General features: G+C 40.0%; 1 protein-coding gene across 1 annotated transcript; it reads left to right on the top strand.

Annotated features, from left to right (window-relative positions):
* Positions 1 to 2,138: 2,138 nt before the first annotated feature.
* On the top strand, positions 2,139 to 14,955 carry Yipf4 (Yip1 domain family member 4). The gene is made up of 6 exons (XM_032908922.1): positions 2,139 to 2,445; positions 4,948 to 5,107; positions 6,979 to 7,150; positions 11,112 to 11,189; positions 12,929 to 13,042; positions 13,667 to 14,955. Exons 1-6 carry the CDS (start codon positions 2,367 to 2,369, stop codon positions 13,802 to 13,804), a joined length of 741 nt encoding a protein of 246 aa, XP_032764813.1. The 5' UTR covers positions 2,139 to 2,366; the 3' UTR covers positions 13,805 to 14,955.
* Positions 14,956 to 19,609: the final 4,654 nt, after the last annotated feature.

Here is a 19,609-nt window from a genome sequence, read left to right as displayed (position 1 = left end):
TCCTTTCCGGATATTAGAGGATAAGCCTTTCTTTTGCTCCATTATGGATTCATCGTGCATCATTCACGTCATTATACAATATATTCTCAGAGCACCCAAAATTGGAAGCCACTTTTATGTAGTTTGAATATTAAACTATATTTATTTGAGCATATAAAAACTTAGGTAGGGGCCGAAGAGATGTCTCAGCTATTAAGAGTCCATACTGCTCTTGCAGAAGCTCTGAATTCTGTTCCCAACACCCTCGGTGAGGCTGCTCACAGCTGCTCCCCATTTCCAGGGGCCCAAACACTCTCTTCTGACCTCCAGAGGAACCTGCACTCACGTGTATACTGTAAGGGGTTTTGCAGTGATCAGAGGGCAAAGGGATACCATAAAATAACACCTGTCCCCGCCAGCGGGGACCCAGTTATTCAGGGTCCCGAAGGGGCGCTACCCTTGGGCCTAAATGGGGGGCGAGAGAAGAAGGAGACCAAGCAAGATTCTGTTGTCAAGGTCTCGTTTATTGAGAGGAATGTACAGCATTTAAAGCTCTGAGGCAGGAAATGAAGCAGGAACTGAAGCTTAGGGTGGGGGAGTTTGGGAAGTGCCCAAGGATATAAGGTGAATCACTATACTGCAAGATATCCTCCTATAACAAAGAGGCAACAGTCTTCCGGGGACATGTTCTTTGAAAAGGTCGAACCCTTCTCAGGAATCTGCTCAGGGATATCCGGTGTTTTGCTCAGGCTGAAACATCCTGTCATTGCTCCCAGGGTCTTCCTGGGAGAGGCTCTTAGTTCAACAATCTCAAGTCTGTATGGCAGTCAATTCAAGGTTAAATCTCTGTGGCCATGCAGCCCAGAGTCAAGTAGCCACCTTGAGCTAAGCAGTCACTAAGCAGCTAGGCCCAAATCCAATACGGCTCACTGCAAACACCATGCAAAAAACCTCATTGAAGAGATTTATTGGAGGGTAGTTATACAAAAGACTACCTCTGAGTGGGGATGCAAAGTGTAAGTTTTGAAGGATTGGGCTTTATAAATAGTATAGCGCATGTACACAGGGAGACTACTCGGCCTGTGACAACAGTGGAAATACATCAAATTTGGCCGCTGGTGATGACTTGGATGCTGGCGCTGTTACTGAAGCTGGGTTAGGGGAGCACCAGGTTCAAGAATGTGGGTGGTTCTCAGTTTACCAACTGACATACATACGTACACACACACACACACACACATACACACACACACACACACACACACACACACAAAAATAGCGAAAAGCAAAATTTAAGCTAATAATTATAGAGGAGTGACTGGGAAGATGTCTCGAGGTTAAAAGCTCTAGCTGTTCTCATACAGACTTGGGTTTCCAGTACCCGCATAGGGTGGCTCACATCTGCTGGAACTGCATTTCTGGGGGGGAATCTGAAGCCCTCTTGTGGTTTCTTCAGGCATCTGCACACACATACACTCAAGCACTCAACCACAGTCTTTAAAACTAAAAAACGTAGATGAGTTTGTAAACTTTGAGTAGTTTATATCAGGGAACAGATGAAATCAGCACCGGGCAAGAAGCCCTAATTTATCCTTTCCGGACTGTTGACTTCTTTATAAAAGAATTCGGCCAGAGTACACTTAATGTATAGGTGGAAATTTACTGCGTTACAGTGACCATTCTCCAGTCCTGCCTCTTTATTTTGCAAACATAAACATTCTATACAATTAATGAGTAAAGGTGGCAGAATCTTGTGATGAGAAATGGGGGGGTGAAGTCTTGAAACTTAAGTAGTTTTTGTTGGTTTTTTTGGTTTTCTTGCTTTGAGGCGGGGCCTCACTCTTTAGCCAATGCTGCCCTCGAAGTCGCAACAATTCTCTCGCCTCAGCCTCTAGGAGTTCCAGGATACAAGTATGAGCCATCAAACGACTAACTTCTCAAATTCTGCTAAACAACGAAGAAGATATGTTTATAAAACCTGAAACGGGTAAATAGTGTGAACTATTTAAATAAACAGCTGGTGAGGGCGGGACGGAGATTTCGGAGGTCATTTCCGGTGCTCGGGTGGTTTCCGGAATCAACAACAGAAACAGCCAATCAGAACCTTCTCACGGGAGCCAATAGTTGAGCAGATTACAAACAGCCAATCCAGGCGGCGCTGTCACTGTTATGGTCCTGTCAGGGCGCCGGCGTCGTGGTGCTTGGGTGTTCGCCACCGGCTGGGCTCTGGTGCGACCTCGTTAGGAGCAGCAGGGTGGACTGGCTCGCGCGTCTCCACCTCGCCCCAGCCAGCGCCTCCTGGCTCGCAGGCCGCCCCTTAGCAGGTCGTCCCCGAGGCCCGGGCCCAGCCGCTCCCCAGCACCTTCGCGGGCTCCGAGGCCAGCGGAATGCAGCCTCCGGGCCCGCCCCCGGCCTATGCGCCTGCCAACGGGGACTTCACCTTTGTCTCTTCGGCGGACGCAGAAGGTGAGGCCGAGGCTGACAGGGCTTCGGGGCGGGGGTGGCAAAGTGGGGACTCCGCCCCTGTGATTCCCTAGGCCTTTCCGGAGGCCTCGGGTGACTAGGGAGGGTGCGGGGTGCGGACTCTGCGTTCGGCCTCACCACCCAGGCTGCGGGCTGGGTCCCCGTGTGGCTGGTTCACAAGTGAACCCGCTGATCTGTGTAAGGTTTCTGAAGTGCTCCGCTCCGCAGTTACTCAAAAGAGAGGGGGATCTAAGTGAGAACGAAGTGGAGCTGTGTTGGTCTGCTATTAATAGGAAAACCTTTTACCCCACCGAGGTTACTGTTTGGCAGGTTAAGAGGAACTTCCTTCAAAGGAGACCTGTTTTTTGTTGGTGGTGTTTGTTTTTTTGTTTTTTTTTTTAATTGAATTTGATTTCTTGCCTGGATCCCTGTGTCCACACAATTTGTAGTGTTTGACCACAATATTCAGAAAACTGGATTTAGGAGGAGCATTTGAAGCTTCAGGAATTCAATGCAGTGTCCCCAGCAGCCTCTACAGACTTGGCTTGTATAGTTTTGAGCAGGCAATTGTTCTTGCTCAAAAGAGCAGAAGGAAAAAAAAAAAAAAAAAAAAGATTTTTCTGCTGCACGGGATCCCCATCCCCCACCCCTTAGTTCAAGTCCTTGTATCCCGACTTTTCCATCTGCTAGTGTTTTGGCTTTTAATTTTATTTACTTCCCAGGGACCAGATTTAACTGCCCAATATAAAAAAGTTGATTGCGCTGTAGAACAGTTCAAGAGGCCAGGGCATATCTGGTGGTGAACCCCTTGGATCCCAGCACTTGGAAGGCAGAGAGATACCTGAATTAAAGGCCAGCTTGGACTACATTACAAGTTCTCTGCTCCACAGGATTACATATTGAAACTTTGTCTCAACAAAGTAGAAAGAAAAGAAATTTCAGTTTATAGAGATAATCGTAAATTTTCTCAGAAATCTGATTTCTATAAATGTGATTTGTTTCTTCCTTAATTTTTTTATTCTTTTTTGCTTTTTGCATTTTTTTTTTTTTTTTTAAAAGTTTTTTTTTTTTTTTAAGATTTATTCATTTATTATATATAAGTACATTTTGTCCTCAGACAACCAGAAGAGGGCATCAGATCTCATTACAGATGGTTGTGAGCCACCATGTGGTTGCTGGGATTTGAACTCAGGACCTCTGGAAGAGCAGTTGGTGCTTTAACCGCTGAGCCATCTCTCCAGCCCTTTTTTTTTTTTTTTAAAGTTTTTTTTTTTTTCTTTTTCTTTTTCTTTTTAAAAGTGAGACAGGGTTTCACTATGTCACTCTGGTTGGCTTAGAACTCTATGTAGACAAGGGAGCCTACTTCAGGGATTAAAGGCATAGACTACCACATACAGCTCAGCTTCTATTTTAAATTTTAGTCTGAGACAGTCTCACTAAGTCACTCAGGCTGGCCATGAACTCAGCATGTAGCCCAATATTGCCTTGAACATGTGCTCTTTCCTGAGCCTCCAGAGTGATTGGATGTCCTTAGTTTATGTCAGACAAATAGATAATTTTGTATCTGGTTTATGTCTCTAGGCCAGCAGAATTAATATTACCTGGCACACATCTAGGTATAATAATCTCCCTTCCTCTGGGTTTATAGTTTATCAGTGTCCCTGAGTAAGTCATAAACATATTAATATTTTAGAAGCATTGGCTTAAAATTTCATAAAAGACTAAAAGAGAAGAAAAAAGTAATTCCTAACTAGATCAGAGAAAGCCAGGCAAGGTGAATCACGTCTGTAAGCACTGCTCTTGGTAGGCTGAGATTGGAGGACTAGCAACAGTTAAGGACCAGCATGGACTAAGGTGAGACCTTGTCTCAGGAAAACTTTATGGATATGAAATTTTACAAAATGTATCCTGCGGATAATGTACTCATGAGAACAAGGTAAAAATTTCAGTGGGTTGATAAATGTTATACAAAGAACTGACTGGGTAGCTTACTTGGTACTAGGCAGGAGGCTCTGAGTCTAATCTCCAGCAGTATATAAATATTGTAGGTATGGTGATTCATCCTAGCATTTGGGAGGTAGGGCAGGAAGGTCCAAACTTCACCATCATTCTTGTCTAAGTATTGAAATTGGGGTCAGCCTGGGCTACATGCCTTAGCCTCCTGAGTGCTGGAATTACAGGCATGTTCCATTGTATCTGGCTTGCTGTTCACCTCTTCTGTTTAGCTTTGTTTTGTTTTTCTCTAAAATTCATTTCTGTAAAATGAAAAGTAGTACAATGTTTATCATTGATTAAAAAAATTTTATTTATAAAATTTGAAGATTATAATAGCAAATATTCACAGAGATTGGCAAATCATAGCTACTTGAATATATATATTATATATTATATATATATGTATATGTGTGTGTGTGTGTGTGTGTGTGTGTGTGTGTGTGTATATGTATATATTGGTTCAGATTTACATATTTCACCCTGGTTTACAGTTTTGTCTTCTCTTCTAATATCTCAGTGGTTCTATAGCAGCTCCAGATGTCAAATTAAACCTCGGTGTAAGTGGAGATTTCATCAAAGAATCTACAGCAACGACATTTCTGAGACAGAGAGGCTACGGCTGGCTTTTGGAAGTTGAAGATGAGGATCCTGAAGATAACAAGCCACTTTTGTATGTGAAAGAATATGTAATTTGTGTTTTTAAGACCTAATCTGTAGGATGCTTATATTTTTTGATATTTTTAAAGACAGATGAGGAAAATCTTAGCTTTTTTGGTGAAAAATAATAGAGATGAAATAGAGAGCTTTGGGAAGGAATAGTGGGGTGGCTCAGCAGTTAGAGTGCTCCCTGCTGTCTCAGCACTCGAGTGTAGTCCAACACCATATCAGGGACACAGCTGCCTTAGCTCCAGCTCCCGGGGTCTGACACTGTCTCTGACGTCACACACTTAGAGAAACACACACACACACACAAGTAAGTCTTTAACAACAGCAGTTTTCAGTTTTACTAGTCTTTTTACAATCTGATGCAGTATAGGTCAGCTGAGGTACATGCCCTTAATCCCAGCACTCAGAAGGCAAAACCAGGTGGAAGGTTGAAGTCAGCCTGGTCTACAGAGAGTTCTAGGAGCCAAGGCTGCACAGAGAAACCCTGTCTCAGGAAAAAAGAAACTGAAGCAATTATGAAAGGTTTCTTTAACCTGGATAGCAGGAATTTTGTCCGTTTTCTTTTTTTCCAAGTCAGGATTGGAACTTACTCTGTAGACCAGAGGCTGTCACTCAGAGATCTGCCTACCTCTGCCTTCCAAGTACTGGGATTGTACAGGTTGTCAGGAATTTTTAAAATGGGGCCTGGAGAAGTGGCACAGTGGTTAAGAGCATTATTCACAGGACCTACAGGACAGTTTTAGGGGATCCAAATTCCTCCTTCTTTTAAAAAAATATTGAATATGAGTACACTGTAGTTGTCTGAAGACACACCAGAAAAGGACACCAGATCCCATTACAGATGATTGTGAGCCACCATGTGGTTGCTGGGAATTGAACTCAGGACCTCTGGAAGAGCAGTTGGTGTTCTTACCTGCTGAGCCATCTCTCCAGCTCCCAAATTCCTCTTCTGAGGGCACCAGGCACTCATGTATTACACAGACATACATGAAGATAAAACACTCATAAAAATCTTTTTTTTTTTTTTTTTTTTTTCCTTTTTTTTGGAGCTGGGGACTGAACCCAGGGCCTTGCCCTTGCTTGGCAAGCGCCCAACCACTGAGCTAAATCCCCAACCCATAAAAAATCTTTTAAATGCATAAAACTGAAAGCGAGGCTTTTAATATGCTTGTAATCTTAGTATTTGAGAGATAGAAACATGAGAATCAGGAGTTTACCCCCAGAAAACCTAGACCTAGGTCCTCTCTCCAAAGGAATCCATGGAGAGTGATGGAGAAGAGAACACAACCCCTTCCTCTGGACAGGCTGAGTGTGCGCAGGCACTTTGACTCACACAGAGCTGTGCAATACTCATGCAGACAGATACACACTCACATGTCAGTAAATAAATGTATCTTTAAAACAACAAGGTCCACTCTGCCGCCACACTCCTATAATCCCAACACTTTGGAGACAGACCAGCAAGGATACTTGGCAAGACTCATGCACACAAACACATGAGCTCTGATCCCAGATAATCAGTGTCATCTAAAAGCAAGATTCTTGAGTAGTTAGGCTGAAATTCAGGTTTAAAGTTTAATTATTTCCATGCAATGTAGCACACACCTTCATTCCAGTACTGGGAAAGAGGCAGATCCTGGAAGTTTTGGTCTCATTCCATACTACTAACAGTTTCAAAGCACCAGCAATTCCGAGATTGGGAGATGTTTTAACATCTCTAAAGTTGAAATATTTCTTTTTACCATGGAATCAGTCTAACATGTACTTAAATACAGATGTTGACCTATGGATATCATACAGTCTTGTTTAAAGTTCCTTTAAATCTGTTTTACTATTTAAAATTACATGTTTTAAGATCTTATTTTTGAATTATAGGGAAGAATTGGACATTGACCTAAAGGATATTTACTACAAAATCCGCTGTGTTTTGATGCCAATGCCATCGCTTGGTTTTAATAGACAAGTGGTGAGAGACAATCCTGACTTTTGGGGTCCACTGGCTGTTGTTCTGTTCTTCTCCATGATATCATTATATGGACAGTTTAGGGTAAGTATACCTCAGTTTATTATGGACGTTATATCTTTTTATGAGACTCAAACGTTAGGTTGGTGGGCAGTGCTGGTGCACCTTTTTCATTCCAGCGCTCAGAAGGCAGAGGCAGGCTGATCTTAAAAAAATGTAATTATATATTTACTATAAAAATACATTATATTTAAGACATTTTGCCCTATCTATTTTACTCTTATTTGTTCATTCCTGAAATTGTTTCATAATGATTTAATTAAGGAGTACCTTGGACTAGTTCTTTTTCAGTTTTTGCATTTTTTTTAAACATTTATTTATTATATGTAAGTACACTGTCATTGTCTTCAGACACACCAGAAGAGGACATCTGATCCCATTACAGATGGTTGTGAGCCACCATGTGGTTGCTGGGATTTGAAATCAGGACCTCTGGAAGAGCAGTCAGTGCTCTTAACCACTGAGCCATCTCTCCAGCCCAGTTTTTGCATTTTTTAAGACTTATTCATTTTACTTTGTGTGTTTTGTCTACATGAAAGTATGTGCACTAAGTGCATGCCTGTTGGATTGCCTGGAGCTAGCTTTGTCTGGTTTGGCCATCCTGTGGATGCTAGGACTCAAACCTGGGTCCCTTGCAAGAACAATACTCTTAACTGCTAAACTGTCTCTCTAGCCCCAGATTTTTCAAATTTTATTAAGTTTGTTTGTTTTTGTTTTTTTGAAATAGGGTTTCTTTGTGTAGCCCTGGCTGTCCTAGAACTTGTTCTATAGATCAGACTGGTCTCGAACTCAGAGATCTGCCTGCCTCTATCTCCCAAGTTCTGGTATTAAAGATGTACAACACTATCACTGTTGATTAATTTTTTTTTTTCTCTTTTCTTTTTTTCGGAGCTGGGGACCGAACCCAGGGCCTTGTACTTGCTAGGCAAGTGCTCTACCACTGAGCTAAATCTCCAACCCCTTGATTAATTTTTTTATGATTCATTTTGCTATTTTTAGTTATATGTGTGACGCAGAAGCAGGTGGATTTCTGAGTTCAAGCACAGTCTGGTCTACTATCTCAACAAAAAACAAAATTGTATCTCAAAAAATGAATGTATATGTGGGTATGTGCATGGTGTGCTGGTAACTGGGAAAGTCAGAGGCATTGAATTCTACAGTTGAAGTCATGCCCAGTGTGAATGCTGGCAATTTGGACTTGGGTCTTCTGGAAGTGATGTGTGTTCTTGATGACAGCCATCTTTTCAGCCTCTACTAGTTAACTTCGTTGTGTGACTAAATACCTAGCAAAAGCAGCTTAGTGAAGTAAGCATTCATCCTGGCTCTCATTTCAAAGCGGGGATGACATCATGGGAAGGCTTGCTCTTCCGTTTCATTTAGCCAGTGCTCATGGAATAATGCCACTCATATTTAGGGTAGGTTTCCATATCCATTAGTCCAGTCTAGAAACTCCCTCTCAGATAGACCATGGTCTGTTTCTTGGGTGCTTTTAAATTGTCTTATCAATTGATATTAGGCCAGATGTTGTAGTGCACACCTTTAATCCCAGCACTTGGGAGGCCAGCCAGGTCTACATAGCTGGTTCCAGAACCCTTGAGAATAAATACATAGTCTCAGGTGAGACCTTGTCTCAAGAAAGCAAGAAGAAAACAAAAAAACAAAAATCCCAAACATGTTCCTTTTGGACATGGTCTTTATCACAGCCATAGGAAAGCAAACAAATATAGGCCTTGCACTTTCTAAGTGCTTTATCCCTGAGCGGTATATCTAGCCCAATTTTTATGTTTTTATTTTTGGGGGGCTCACTCAATAGCCTAGGTAGGCCTTTATCTTTTGATCCTCCTGCCTCAGATTTTTGAGTATTAAGATACAGGTATGGGTGCTGGAGAGATGGCTCAACGGTTAAGAGCACTGACTGCTCTTCCAGAGGTCCTGAGTTCAATTCCCAGCAACCACATGGTGGCTCACAACCATCTGTAAAGAGATGTGATGCCCTCTTCTGGTGTATCTGAAGACAGCTACAGTGTACTTATATATAATAAATTAATAAATCTTTAAAAAAAAAAAAGATACAGGTATGAGGGCTGGAGAGATGGCTCAGTGGTTAAGAGCACTGGCTGTTCTTCCAGAGGACCTGAGTTCAAATCCCAGCAACCACATGGTGGCTCACAATCATCTGTAATGAGATCTGATGCCCTCTTCTGGTATGTCTGAAGACAGCTACAGTGCACTTATATATAATTAATAAGTCTTTTAAAAAAAGATAGTTGGGCTGGAGAGATGGCTCAGTGGTTAAGAGTACTGGCTGCTTTGCCAGAGGTCCTGAGTTCAATTCCCAGCAACCACATGGTGGCTCACAACCATCTGTAATGAGATCTGATATCCTCTTCTGATGTGTCTGAAGACAGCTATAAAGTACTCATATAAATAAAAATTAATAAATTAAAAAAAGATAGTTATAAGCCCCTAATTTTGCTTATTTTTTTATCATTAATATGTTCTACAGATAATTTGCAATTATGTAAATATTGTGTTTCTCATCAAACTTAAGCCTAATAAATTTTCAACCCAATTATTACTATTATATTCATTTAATGGTGATTATCCTATTTCCTTCATTTCATCTATGCTTATTAGTAAATATTTTTTAAGGAACAGCTACCCTACTTTCCTGTTACTTAATTATCCAGTTATTTACATCAGTATGGGTTCTTCAGATTATTCCAGCTTTAGCCATTGGGAGCTTCTTTGGGTTTTTTATGACCTTTGAACATATCCTTTACTTTGTGTATGTGTGTGTGAAGGTGAGTGTGGATTTGTGTGTTTAAAAGTGAATACCAGGACACCATCTACTTTGTTTTTTGAACCAGTGTATAAAATTAGACTTGAGATTTGCCATTTAGCCTAGGTTCTGTCCCCATTCCCCAGTGCTGGGATTACAAGTGTATGCCTCTTCACCCAGCATTTTGTGTGGCTCATGGGATTCCACTTAACGCTATTTCCCACCTCCATGTTGCATACTTTTTGAATATACCCTTTCTTCTAGCCTTGGAAGCAGTCAGTATTCTTCAAAAGAGTCAGTTTTAGTGAGGGAATATTTAGAAGCCAAAATCTAGAAGCTGGGTGTAGTAGGAGGCTGAGGTGAAGACTGATGTAAGTGTGAGGCTGTCCTGATCTTCATAGTAAATTTAAAGGCAGCCTGCACTACAGTGTAAGAATTTGTTGAGGGGCTGGAGAGATGGCTCAGTGGTTAAGAGCACCCGACTACTCTTCCAGAGGTCCTGAGTTCAATTCCCAGCAACCACATGGTGGCTCACAACCATCTGTAAAGAGATCCGATGCCCTCTTCTGGTGTATCTGAAGACAGCTACAGTGTACTTATATATAATAAATGAATAAATCTTAAAAAAAAAAAAAAGAATTTGTTGAAATTGAAAAGGAAACCAAGGGGGTGGGGATTTAGCTCAGTGGGAGAGCGCTTGCCTAGGAAGCGCAAGGCCCTGGGTTTGGTCCCCAGCTCCGAAAAAAAAAAAGAAAAAAAGAAAAGGAAACCAAGATCTAGGCAATCAGTATGTTTTTATTTCTAGTGGCGTGTTTGCAGACTTTCCCAGGACACAGTGTTAAATGTATACACATATCTTAAATAAGTTTTAAAGACTTCTTAGGAAAACTGACAACTTATTTGGGAATGACTTTTGCTTGCAGGATATGATGAGTCAGAGGACTAGGAGTAAACATTTTGTCTTCTTTAAAGTTATTTTTTTATTGTGATCTTGAAATACTGACGTTTCTGTAAGCAGTAATTGTTGAACTTGCATTTGGGTATTAGCCTGTATTACAGTTCCCATCTGTAAGACTTGGAAATGTACTTGAGAACTAAGAGAAGTTCAGACCTGAACTGGGGCCAGCTAAGCTATCTTACATAGCAGAGAATTGGATTTCTCAAAACTCGTTTGTTAATTAATGATTTTTTTTCCTCTTTAAGGTGGTCTCATGGATTATAACCATTTGGATATTTGGTTCACTGACAATTTTCTTACTGGCTAGAGTTCTTGGTGGAGAAGTAAGTACTTAATTTTAAAAAGTATTTTTCTTAGTGTTTGTTTTTATGCTGTTTTCTAGACAGACTCGTTAGGTAGCCCTAGCTAGCCTGGAACTCACTGTGTGGATGAGATTGACTTGAACTCTCAGAACTCTGCCTCTCTCTCAAGTGCTGGAACTAAAGGCATGTGCAACAATACTAAATGGGTCTTAATCCCAGATTGTCTTTAAGTTATACCAGATCCTTTCAGATGATCAATACAGATATTAAATCTACTCTATAAACATAAGGAAAGAAGACGAGAGGAAAGATCCCTTCTTACCTATCACACTATAATGCTCTTCATAGAAGCATAAGAGTTGACAACTGGTCTCTAGCCAGTTCTCCATTGCCATAGAGACTTTTCAGTGTTTCTCAATATTTGTCCTGTTAGAGAGTAGATTGGGTTTTTGATATTTTTTGAGAGAACATCTCATAGATGAGGGCTTTAGCTTTTGGTCCTCTTGTCTATATCACTCAAGAACTGGGCTTGCTAATATGTGCCACCACTCTTAGCCAAAAACTTAAAGCTAAATACTTACTTAAAGTCAGCAAACTGGCTACATTTTAAGTGTAAATAGTACATTTTAGCTAAAGATAGCTCTTGTCTTTCCAAAACAGAAATGTTAAATAGTAGCTTAACACATGGCTTCATAGAAGCCAGCCTTTCAGACTGCCTTTCTTCATTCAGTGCCTTATAATGTCTGGTTTTAGTTAATAACTGTAAGGAGAGACCAAGGTTTCACACGGGTAGACAGCTGAAAATAGAGTATTTACATTCTGTTCCTAAACACTTCTCCAAAATGCAGCAAGCAGTAGTTTCTTGAAGGTTTGTTCAGTTAGGAATTTCAGTCTTTATACATGAACTGGTCATTAAAAATTACTCGGAGGTCAGCAGAGTTAGCTCAGTGGTTAAGAGACTTTTCTTGCAAAGCACTGGGTTCAATTCCCAGCAATCACATGGGCACTTGCCACTTGCTCAGGCACCAGGCATGCATGTGTGGCATAGATCATATATGCAGACAAAACACTCAGGCACACAAAAGAAATGTTTAAAAAAACAAATTCCTCTGAATGGATTTTGCAACAACACATTTATGTCATTTATAAAACGTTACTTCTGCCAGATGTGGCACTTGCCTTTAATCCCATCACCCGGGAAGAAGAAGCAGGTGGAGTTCTGGGAGTTTGAGGCCAGCCTGGTCTACAAGGTGAGTTCCACAACAGCCAGGGATACACAGAGAAACCCTGTCTCAGAAAACAAACAAAAAGTTACTTTATTCTGTGTGTGTGTGTGTGTGTGTGTGTGTGTGTGTGTGTGTGTGTGTGTGTGTCTGTCTGTCTGTCTGTCTGTCTGTCTGTCTGTGTGTGTGTGTGTGTGTGTGTGTGTGTGTGTGTGTGTGTGTGTGTGTATTACCTGTATTCAATGCAGTGATCTTTATTGAAGATGGCTAGACTCAATCCTGCAGCTAGAGACGAGGTCTGGCAGTGTGGGTTTTGAGTATCAGGACCAGGACACTGGAGCATATTGAAAATACAGTGGTAAGAAGGCTCAGAATATATAACATGAGATGATAGATTGAAGTACATGGGATATGATACTTTATGATTTCTTTGTTCTGGTGCTTGTGTCAGTCAGACAAAGAACATGGTATTGAAAAGTGGTTAAAATAAGTATTCTGATTCCTATGATACTTAAATTCATTTTTCAAAATTCACAGGTTGCATATGGCCAAGTTCTTGGAGTTATAGGATATTCATTACTTCCTCTCATTGTAATAGCCCCTATACTTTTGGTGGTTGGATCTTTTGAAATGGTGTCTACACTTATAAAAGTAAGTTATACGGTGTGTATTGTGTTTTAGTTTGCTGCTGTTTTTTTGTTTGTTGGTTTTTGTTTGTCTTTTGAGACATTTTGACTCTTACAGTCCAGGCTTGCCTTGAATTCAAGTGGTAGGTGTGTGCCAATATGCCTGACTCCAAGTGTCTCTTTAGAGGGAGATTACAGGTGATTATTATAATTAGGTTTCTTTCCTTTTTTAATTACAGAAGTTAAGAAACAGAGCAAGGTTTAAATATTGTTAAAATGTGTCACTTGCACCAGCCCACAGTGGCGCACATCTTTAGTCCCAGCGATTTGAAGGCAGTGGCAGGTGAATCTGAGTTTGAAGCCAGGTCTATAGCTCTAGATCTAGTTCCAGGACAGCCAGGGCCACACAGAGGAACTTTTTTTTTTTTTTAAAAAGGAAGTCTCAGGGTAGATTTAGCGCTGGTAGAGCCTAGGAAGCACAAGGCCCTGGGTTTGTCCCCAGCTCCGAAAAAAAAACCAAAAAAAAAAAAAAAGGAAGTCTCACTTGGTAGATAACTTTTTTAAATATTGTAAATGTTCCCTTTGATACGTAAAATGCTGATTAATTTGCTAATATGCTGCCTTATTCTTTCTTTTTTTTGTTTTAAAGCTATTTGGCGTGTTTTGGGCTGCCTACAGTGCTGCTTCATTACTCGTAGGTGAAGAATTCAAGACCAAAAAGCCTCTGCTCATTTATCCGATCTTTTTACTGTACATTTATTTTTTGTCCTTATATACTGGGGTGTGATCCAAGTTGTACATGAATCAGAAAGATGGTGTTACATTTGTATTAAGCTGGGAATTCTTGCTGAAGGGATTGGAAAAAAAATTACTAGTAAAATTTTATACATTCCAGATAGAGAGGCAGGCTTACAGTCTTTTTAAACAATATTTTTTGTATTTAAGTAATTGCAGTTATCTGGGATTTTTTTTGGTCAGAATTCTGAATTCTGTTTGGTTCTTCATATTCCGCGAATAAATAAAAAGCGTTGTGTTTTCAGATTGTGTCAATATTCACCTGAACACTTGTGCCAAAAGCACCTGCATGGGTAACTGTGTTTCACTTGAAGGTAAATCTGACAACATCCTGAAAATCTAAAAGTGCAATTTCTTCTTTAAAGGATTTTCTCTGGCACCACAGATCCTGTAGATACCTATTTATATTTATACATATATATTTATGAAGTAATTCTTATTCACAAACTATATTTCTGGAGAGCCTAAAATTTAAGATACTAAATCTGATGCTTAAATTTTCTTTAATTTGGCCATTGTTTTTTGTTTAAAACTTAAAATTTGCTTTGTAAATTGTGTGTAATTTTTTAACTAATAGTTGCTGGTGTAGATTCGGTTTGTGTGTATGTTCTCTTAAAAACCAGTTTTGAACGTCTAGACATTTGATTTTAAAGTTTTCTGTTTCTCTTTTTGACCAAAGGAGCAAGAGATATAATGGATATGGCATTCATTAAAATCATTAATATATAGGAAAAATAATATTTATAGCATCAGTAAATATTTTTAAGTGGTACCTTTAAATCATAAAAGTTACAGGAAAGAGACTTTTGAAGTCATATGGTCTTGAACAATGTTATATGAAGTAGAAAATAAAATGTTTTCCAGCTGTGTGTTTTGTTTTACAATACCTTGTCCTATATTACTTGATACTTTAACGAGTATTAGTTTTTTTCTAACAAATTTACAGTTTTTGCTAGGGGAAATATTAAGAAAATTTTATCACAGAAGTTTTTTGTAAATCATGGATTCTGTATATATCTCTAATATTACTTTGTAAAGTAGATAAACTATTTTATCTGTAACTATAAAATAGCAAATCCCTGTTAGCAAATTATTGTATTATTCTTTCTGATATTGCCCAAAAAAGTTAACTTCTGCTCCTGATATGGTATGACATCGTCTCTGTGTGTGTTCCTTAGGCAAGACAGATCTACCAAAAAACAAACAAACAAACAAACAAACAAAAAAACCCAACAGGTAAAAAGCCCTAAATAAATAAAACTTAGAACATGGAATGGTGAGATATGGTGAGAACATGGAATGGTAGTGTAGAGATATCTTTAGCTGCAAAAGCAGCATCAGAAGGTAAGCATCCGTCACACATGTCCCTGTGGTCATCTCTTTGTATTTATGGATTATTTGGGTGTCTTACTTGTTCCATTTGTGGTGTTGGATCAAGCCTAGTACTGTGCACATGGCAGGCAAGTGCTGTAATGGTTAAGCACACCCCTCACTCAGACATGTCCAGTCTACAAATCCAGTGAGCTACACAAGGCTAAGAATAGCTGCGAATGTGACTCAAAACAAAAGCATAAACTTACTAAAAATCCTGAAATTTTTTGTGCAGTTGAATGTGAACTTTATAGATGAGGCTCTTGTTTTCCAACTTGAAAGATTTAGCATCCCTAGTTGTGCTCTTAGTGTTGACCCTGAAACTAAACTTTGGGGTCAAGATCAAATTGTAAAATCTTATTAATTGCTGCAGTAGGATATTTTAGGAATATTCCACTTAAAAATTATTTGATTAAAAAAACTTGTAAGTGCATATGATCGGTGATAAGGCTCAGCAGGTCAAGGGTTTGCCTCTGCCTGGTTTTGTTTTTTAAAGGAAACAGATTCGGGGGTGTGTGTGTTTAAGTATAAACAGATTTGTGGGTGAGTGTGTGTGTGTGTGTGTGTGTGTGATTTGAAAGGTCTTAAATTCCAGTCAACACAGAGGGTCGCAGATCTGTCTGGTGCCAAACTCTGGTAGAATAAAATGGTATCAAGGTCAGATTCTTCCCAGCTTTCCATATGCTGTAGGAGCAACATCCTCACCGGTGGATCTCTTGTGGATTCTTTTTCTGGCAACAACTTGTGCTTTGGAAGTGAAGGGAAGTCAAAACGATGCAGGTGACACGTGGCTTGACATTCACAGTTGGAATTTGTATGGTAAGACAGGCTCACCTCTGTGCTGACACCACAGAATTATTTCCTCTTGCTTGCTTTGCTGTTTCAAGCAGACCTGCCTAGGTCACATACACTGCATGTTCCCATATCCGTGCCAACTTGGTCTAAGATGCTTGGATCCCTTGGGGACTTGTGCCCTAGTAATAGATGGGCTTATGTTATCATTGGGCTGAACTAACCACAAGCAAAACGTAAGCATGTGGTTTGTTGCCATCTTGACTGGTAACCTCATCGAAATGGAACGAACTTTGTCTTACCTAACACTGTGGCTAGTGACATCATCAAGATGGAACTAGCACATGACATGGTACCATCTGGATAGTGATGTAATGAACATGACAAAGGACATGTGACTTCTTCACAATCTTGGTTAATGCCACATGGCATTAACTTCCTGTGACCACTGAACCCTCAGGAACATGCACACTGCTTGGATTTTTACCTCCCTAGATGCCTAGTTAGATCATGGAAATTGCAAACTCCAATTATATGGTTTGTTTTCTTAATATTAAAGATCAATGTAGGGGGCTGGGGACTTAGCTCAGGAGGTAATACCAGACCTTTATAGTAGGTTTAAGAAGAATTGGCCCTGGGTTCGGTCCCCAGCTCCGAAAAAAAAAACCAAAAAAAAAAAAAAAAAAAAAAAAAAGATCAATGTATTTTTTATATCAGACTAAGGAGGTAATACCAGACCTTTATAGTAGGTTTAAGAAGAATTGGCAGGGCTGGAGAGATGGCTCAGTGGTTAAGAGCACTGATTGCTCTTCCAGAGGTCCTGAGTTCAATTCCCAGCAACTACATGGTGGCTCACAATCATCTATAATGGGATCTGATGCCCTCTTCTGGTGGGCAGTTGAAGACAGCTACAGTGTATTCATATAAATAAAAATAATAAATCTTTAAAAATAAAGGAATTGGCAATTGTTTTGTGTGATATATTTGCTGGTTTCTAAGTCATAACCAGCTATGAGAAGGAGCTGACACTTCAAAATGGCTAGACTCCTGTGGATTTGCAGCATCCCAGAACCAAGTCTGGTAAAGCACAGATTGCAAGCAGGACCCAGGACCCAAAAGAATACCAGATGCCTTACAAGCTACTTCTTGCAGGCAGCTACAACAGCTGAAGACAAATCAGCTTGCTGCTTTCTGCAGGAAGCTAGAGATGTGTCTTCCTCTGGGTCTTAGTTCTTAGTGTCTTCAAGCCTCTTACTGAGATGGAGTTCTCTTTCCCTTTACTCCATGTTTCTTTTAAACTTTTTTTTTTAAGATTTATTTATTTATTATATATAAGTACACTGTAGCTGTCTTCAGACACACCAGAAGAGGGCATCGGATCTCTTTACAGATAGTTGTGAGCCACCATGTGGTTGCTGGGAATTGAACTCGGGACCTCTGGAAGAGCAGTCGGTGCTCTTAACCGCTGAGCCATATCTCCAGCCCTACTCCATGTTTCTTGATTTTGTTTCTAACACATTGAATCCTGGATATTATCATGTTACGTTTTTTAATTTTTACAGTGAGAATGATACGGCCTAAGGAAAAGAACAGGTTGATCCCTTCTGTCCCTTTTCAGATTATTTGAGATGTTACTGTTTTCTGGATCCTTTACTCTCTAGATGACGGGCACTAAATTTAAAATGATGGTGGTGGTGGTGATGATGTCAAAGACTGTTCACAGTTCATGGAGAAGCTAGAGAGGACCCTCCATATGGCAAAAAAAAAATCTCAATTTCTTAGTTGATTTCTACTGGACATTATAAACATCAACAGGATGTTGTTCTACTGTGTAATGCTGCTTTTCTCTATTTCCACTCATTCTGAATCCAAAGCATGTTTTTTATACATCATTCTCTGGACTATCCAAATCATTCATATTTTTTGAACTGTCTTTTGCTTTTTATAAAATTTACCTAGAAGGGGTTGAGGATTAAGTTAACATTGGAGTGTTTGCTGGCCCTGAATCAGAAGCTGTCTGGGGGAAAAGCCTTATCCAGGAGTTTACAAAGCCCCATGATTTAACAGTATGTGTATAGGTAATACTAGTTTTTATTGTATTATTCTATGTATGTACCTTGGGTTCAGCTTTCTTTTATATACTGTTGCACAGCACCATTCTATAAGCTAAATATCTTCCATCTTCATAAGACCAACAATGTGTGCTTATGAAAGACCATGTGGGGGGGTGGGGATTTAGCTCAGTGGTAGAGCGCTTGCTAGCAAGTGCAAGGCCCTGGGTTCAGTCCCCAGCTCCGAAAAAAAGAAAGGAAAAAAAAAAAAAAGACCATGTGGTTCACCTTACTGATTGTTAATGTTCCTTCATGGGGTGTGGGGGGCAGCAGGGTCATTGGACCTTCACCTGGGTATTCAGCCACTTCTCCCAGGTACTTGTATGCTGTTTGCTCTAATTACACATGGCCTCTAGATCTTGGGGGAGGAGCTAGAGTATTTAGGCTGATGTCTAGGGAGAGAGGGAAGACATTGATACTGGGTGAAAATTTTGTAGTTCAGCTGTTGAACAGTCACTCACACTCCTATCAGCTCTGTAAGTAAACCCAGTAAAGTCATAGATTCCCTATGGTGAACTTTGGTGAAAGTGAAATTTGATTTGTTGTTGGGATCTTTAGTGGAAGGCAGAGCAGTTGTTTAGTCTCCCTCATTTAGGAAAGGAATTCTCACAACATATAATGTTGTTATATATCATGGTATTAAGAAAACCGAGCTGTCTTTGAGTAGAGCATTATTCAGCTTCCATATATTTTTGAGCTTTCTGTTTTTATTGTTATTGAAGACTAGCCTTAGTCCATGGTGATCTAATAGAGATTATTTCAGTCTTCTTCTATCTATTGAGGCCTGTTTTGTGACCCATTATATGGCAAGGATGTGGAGAATAGGAAACATTCCTCTATTGTTGGTGGGTTTGCAAGCTGGTAAAACCACTCTGGAAATCAGTCTGGGAGTTCCTCAGAAAATTGCACATATTACTACCTGAGGACCCAGCTATACCACTCCTGGGCATACACCCAAAAGATGCTCCAACATAAAACAAGGACACATGATCCACATGTTCATAGCAGCCTTATTTATAATAGCCAGAAGCTGGAAAGAACCCAGATGTCCTTCAACAGAGGAATAGATACAGAAAATGTACATTTACACAATGTAGTACTACTAGCTTAAAAACAATGACTATGGGGTTGGGGATTTAGCTCAGTGGTAGAGCGCATGCCTAGTAAGTGCAAGGCCCTGGGTTTGGTTCTCAGCTCCAGAAAACAAAAATAAACAAACAAACAAAAAACAACAGTGACTACATGAAATTCTTAGGCAAATGGATGGAACTAGAAAATGTCCTGAGTGAGGTAACCCAGTCACAAAAGAACACACATGTGATAAGTGGATACTAGCCCAAAAGCTTGGAATACCTAAGAAAAAATTCACAGATCATATGAACCTCAAGAAGAAGGAAGCCCAAAGTGTGGCTGCTTCAGTCTTTCTTAGAAGGGAGAACAAAAATACTCATAGGAGAAAGTACAAAAACAAAGAGTGGAGCAGGGACTGAGGAAAAGGTCATCCAAAGACTGCCCCACCTGGG

The sequence above is a fragment of the Rattus rattus genome, chromosome 7, assembly GCF_011064425.1.
Source record: "Rattus rattus isolate New Zealand chromosome 7, Rrattus_CSIRO_v1, whole genome shotgun sequence".
NCBI classification, from domain to species: Eukaryota; Metazoa; Chordata; class Mammalia; order Rodentia; family Muridae; genus Rattus; species Rattus rattus.
Note: the sequence above shows the minus strand (reverse complement) of the source record. Positions and strands in the feature narration are given on the sequence as shown.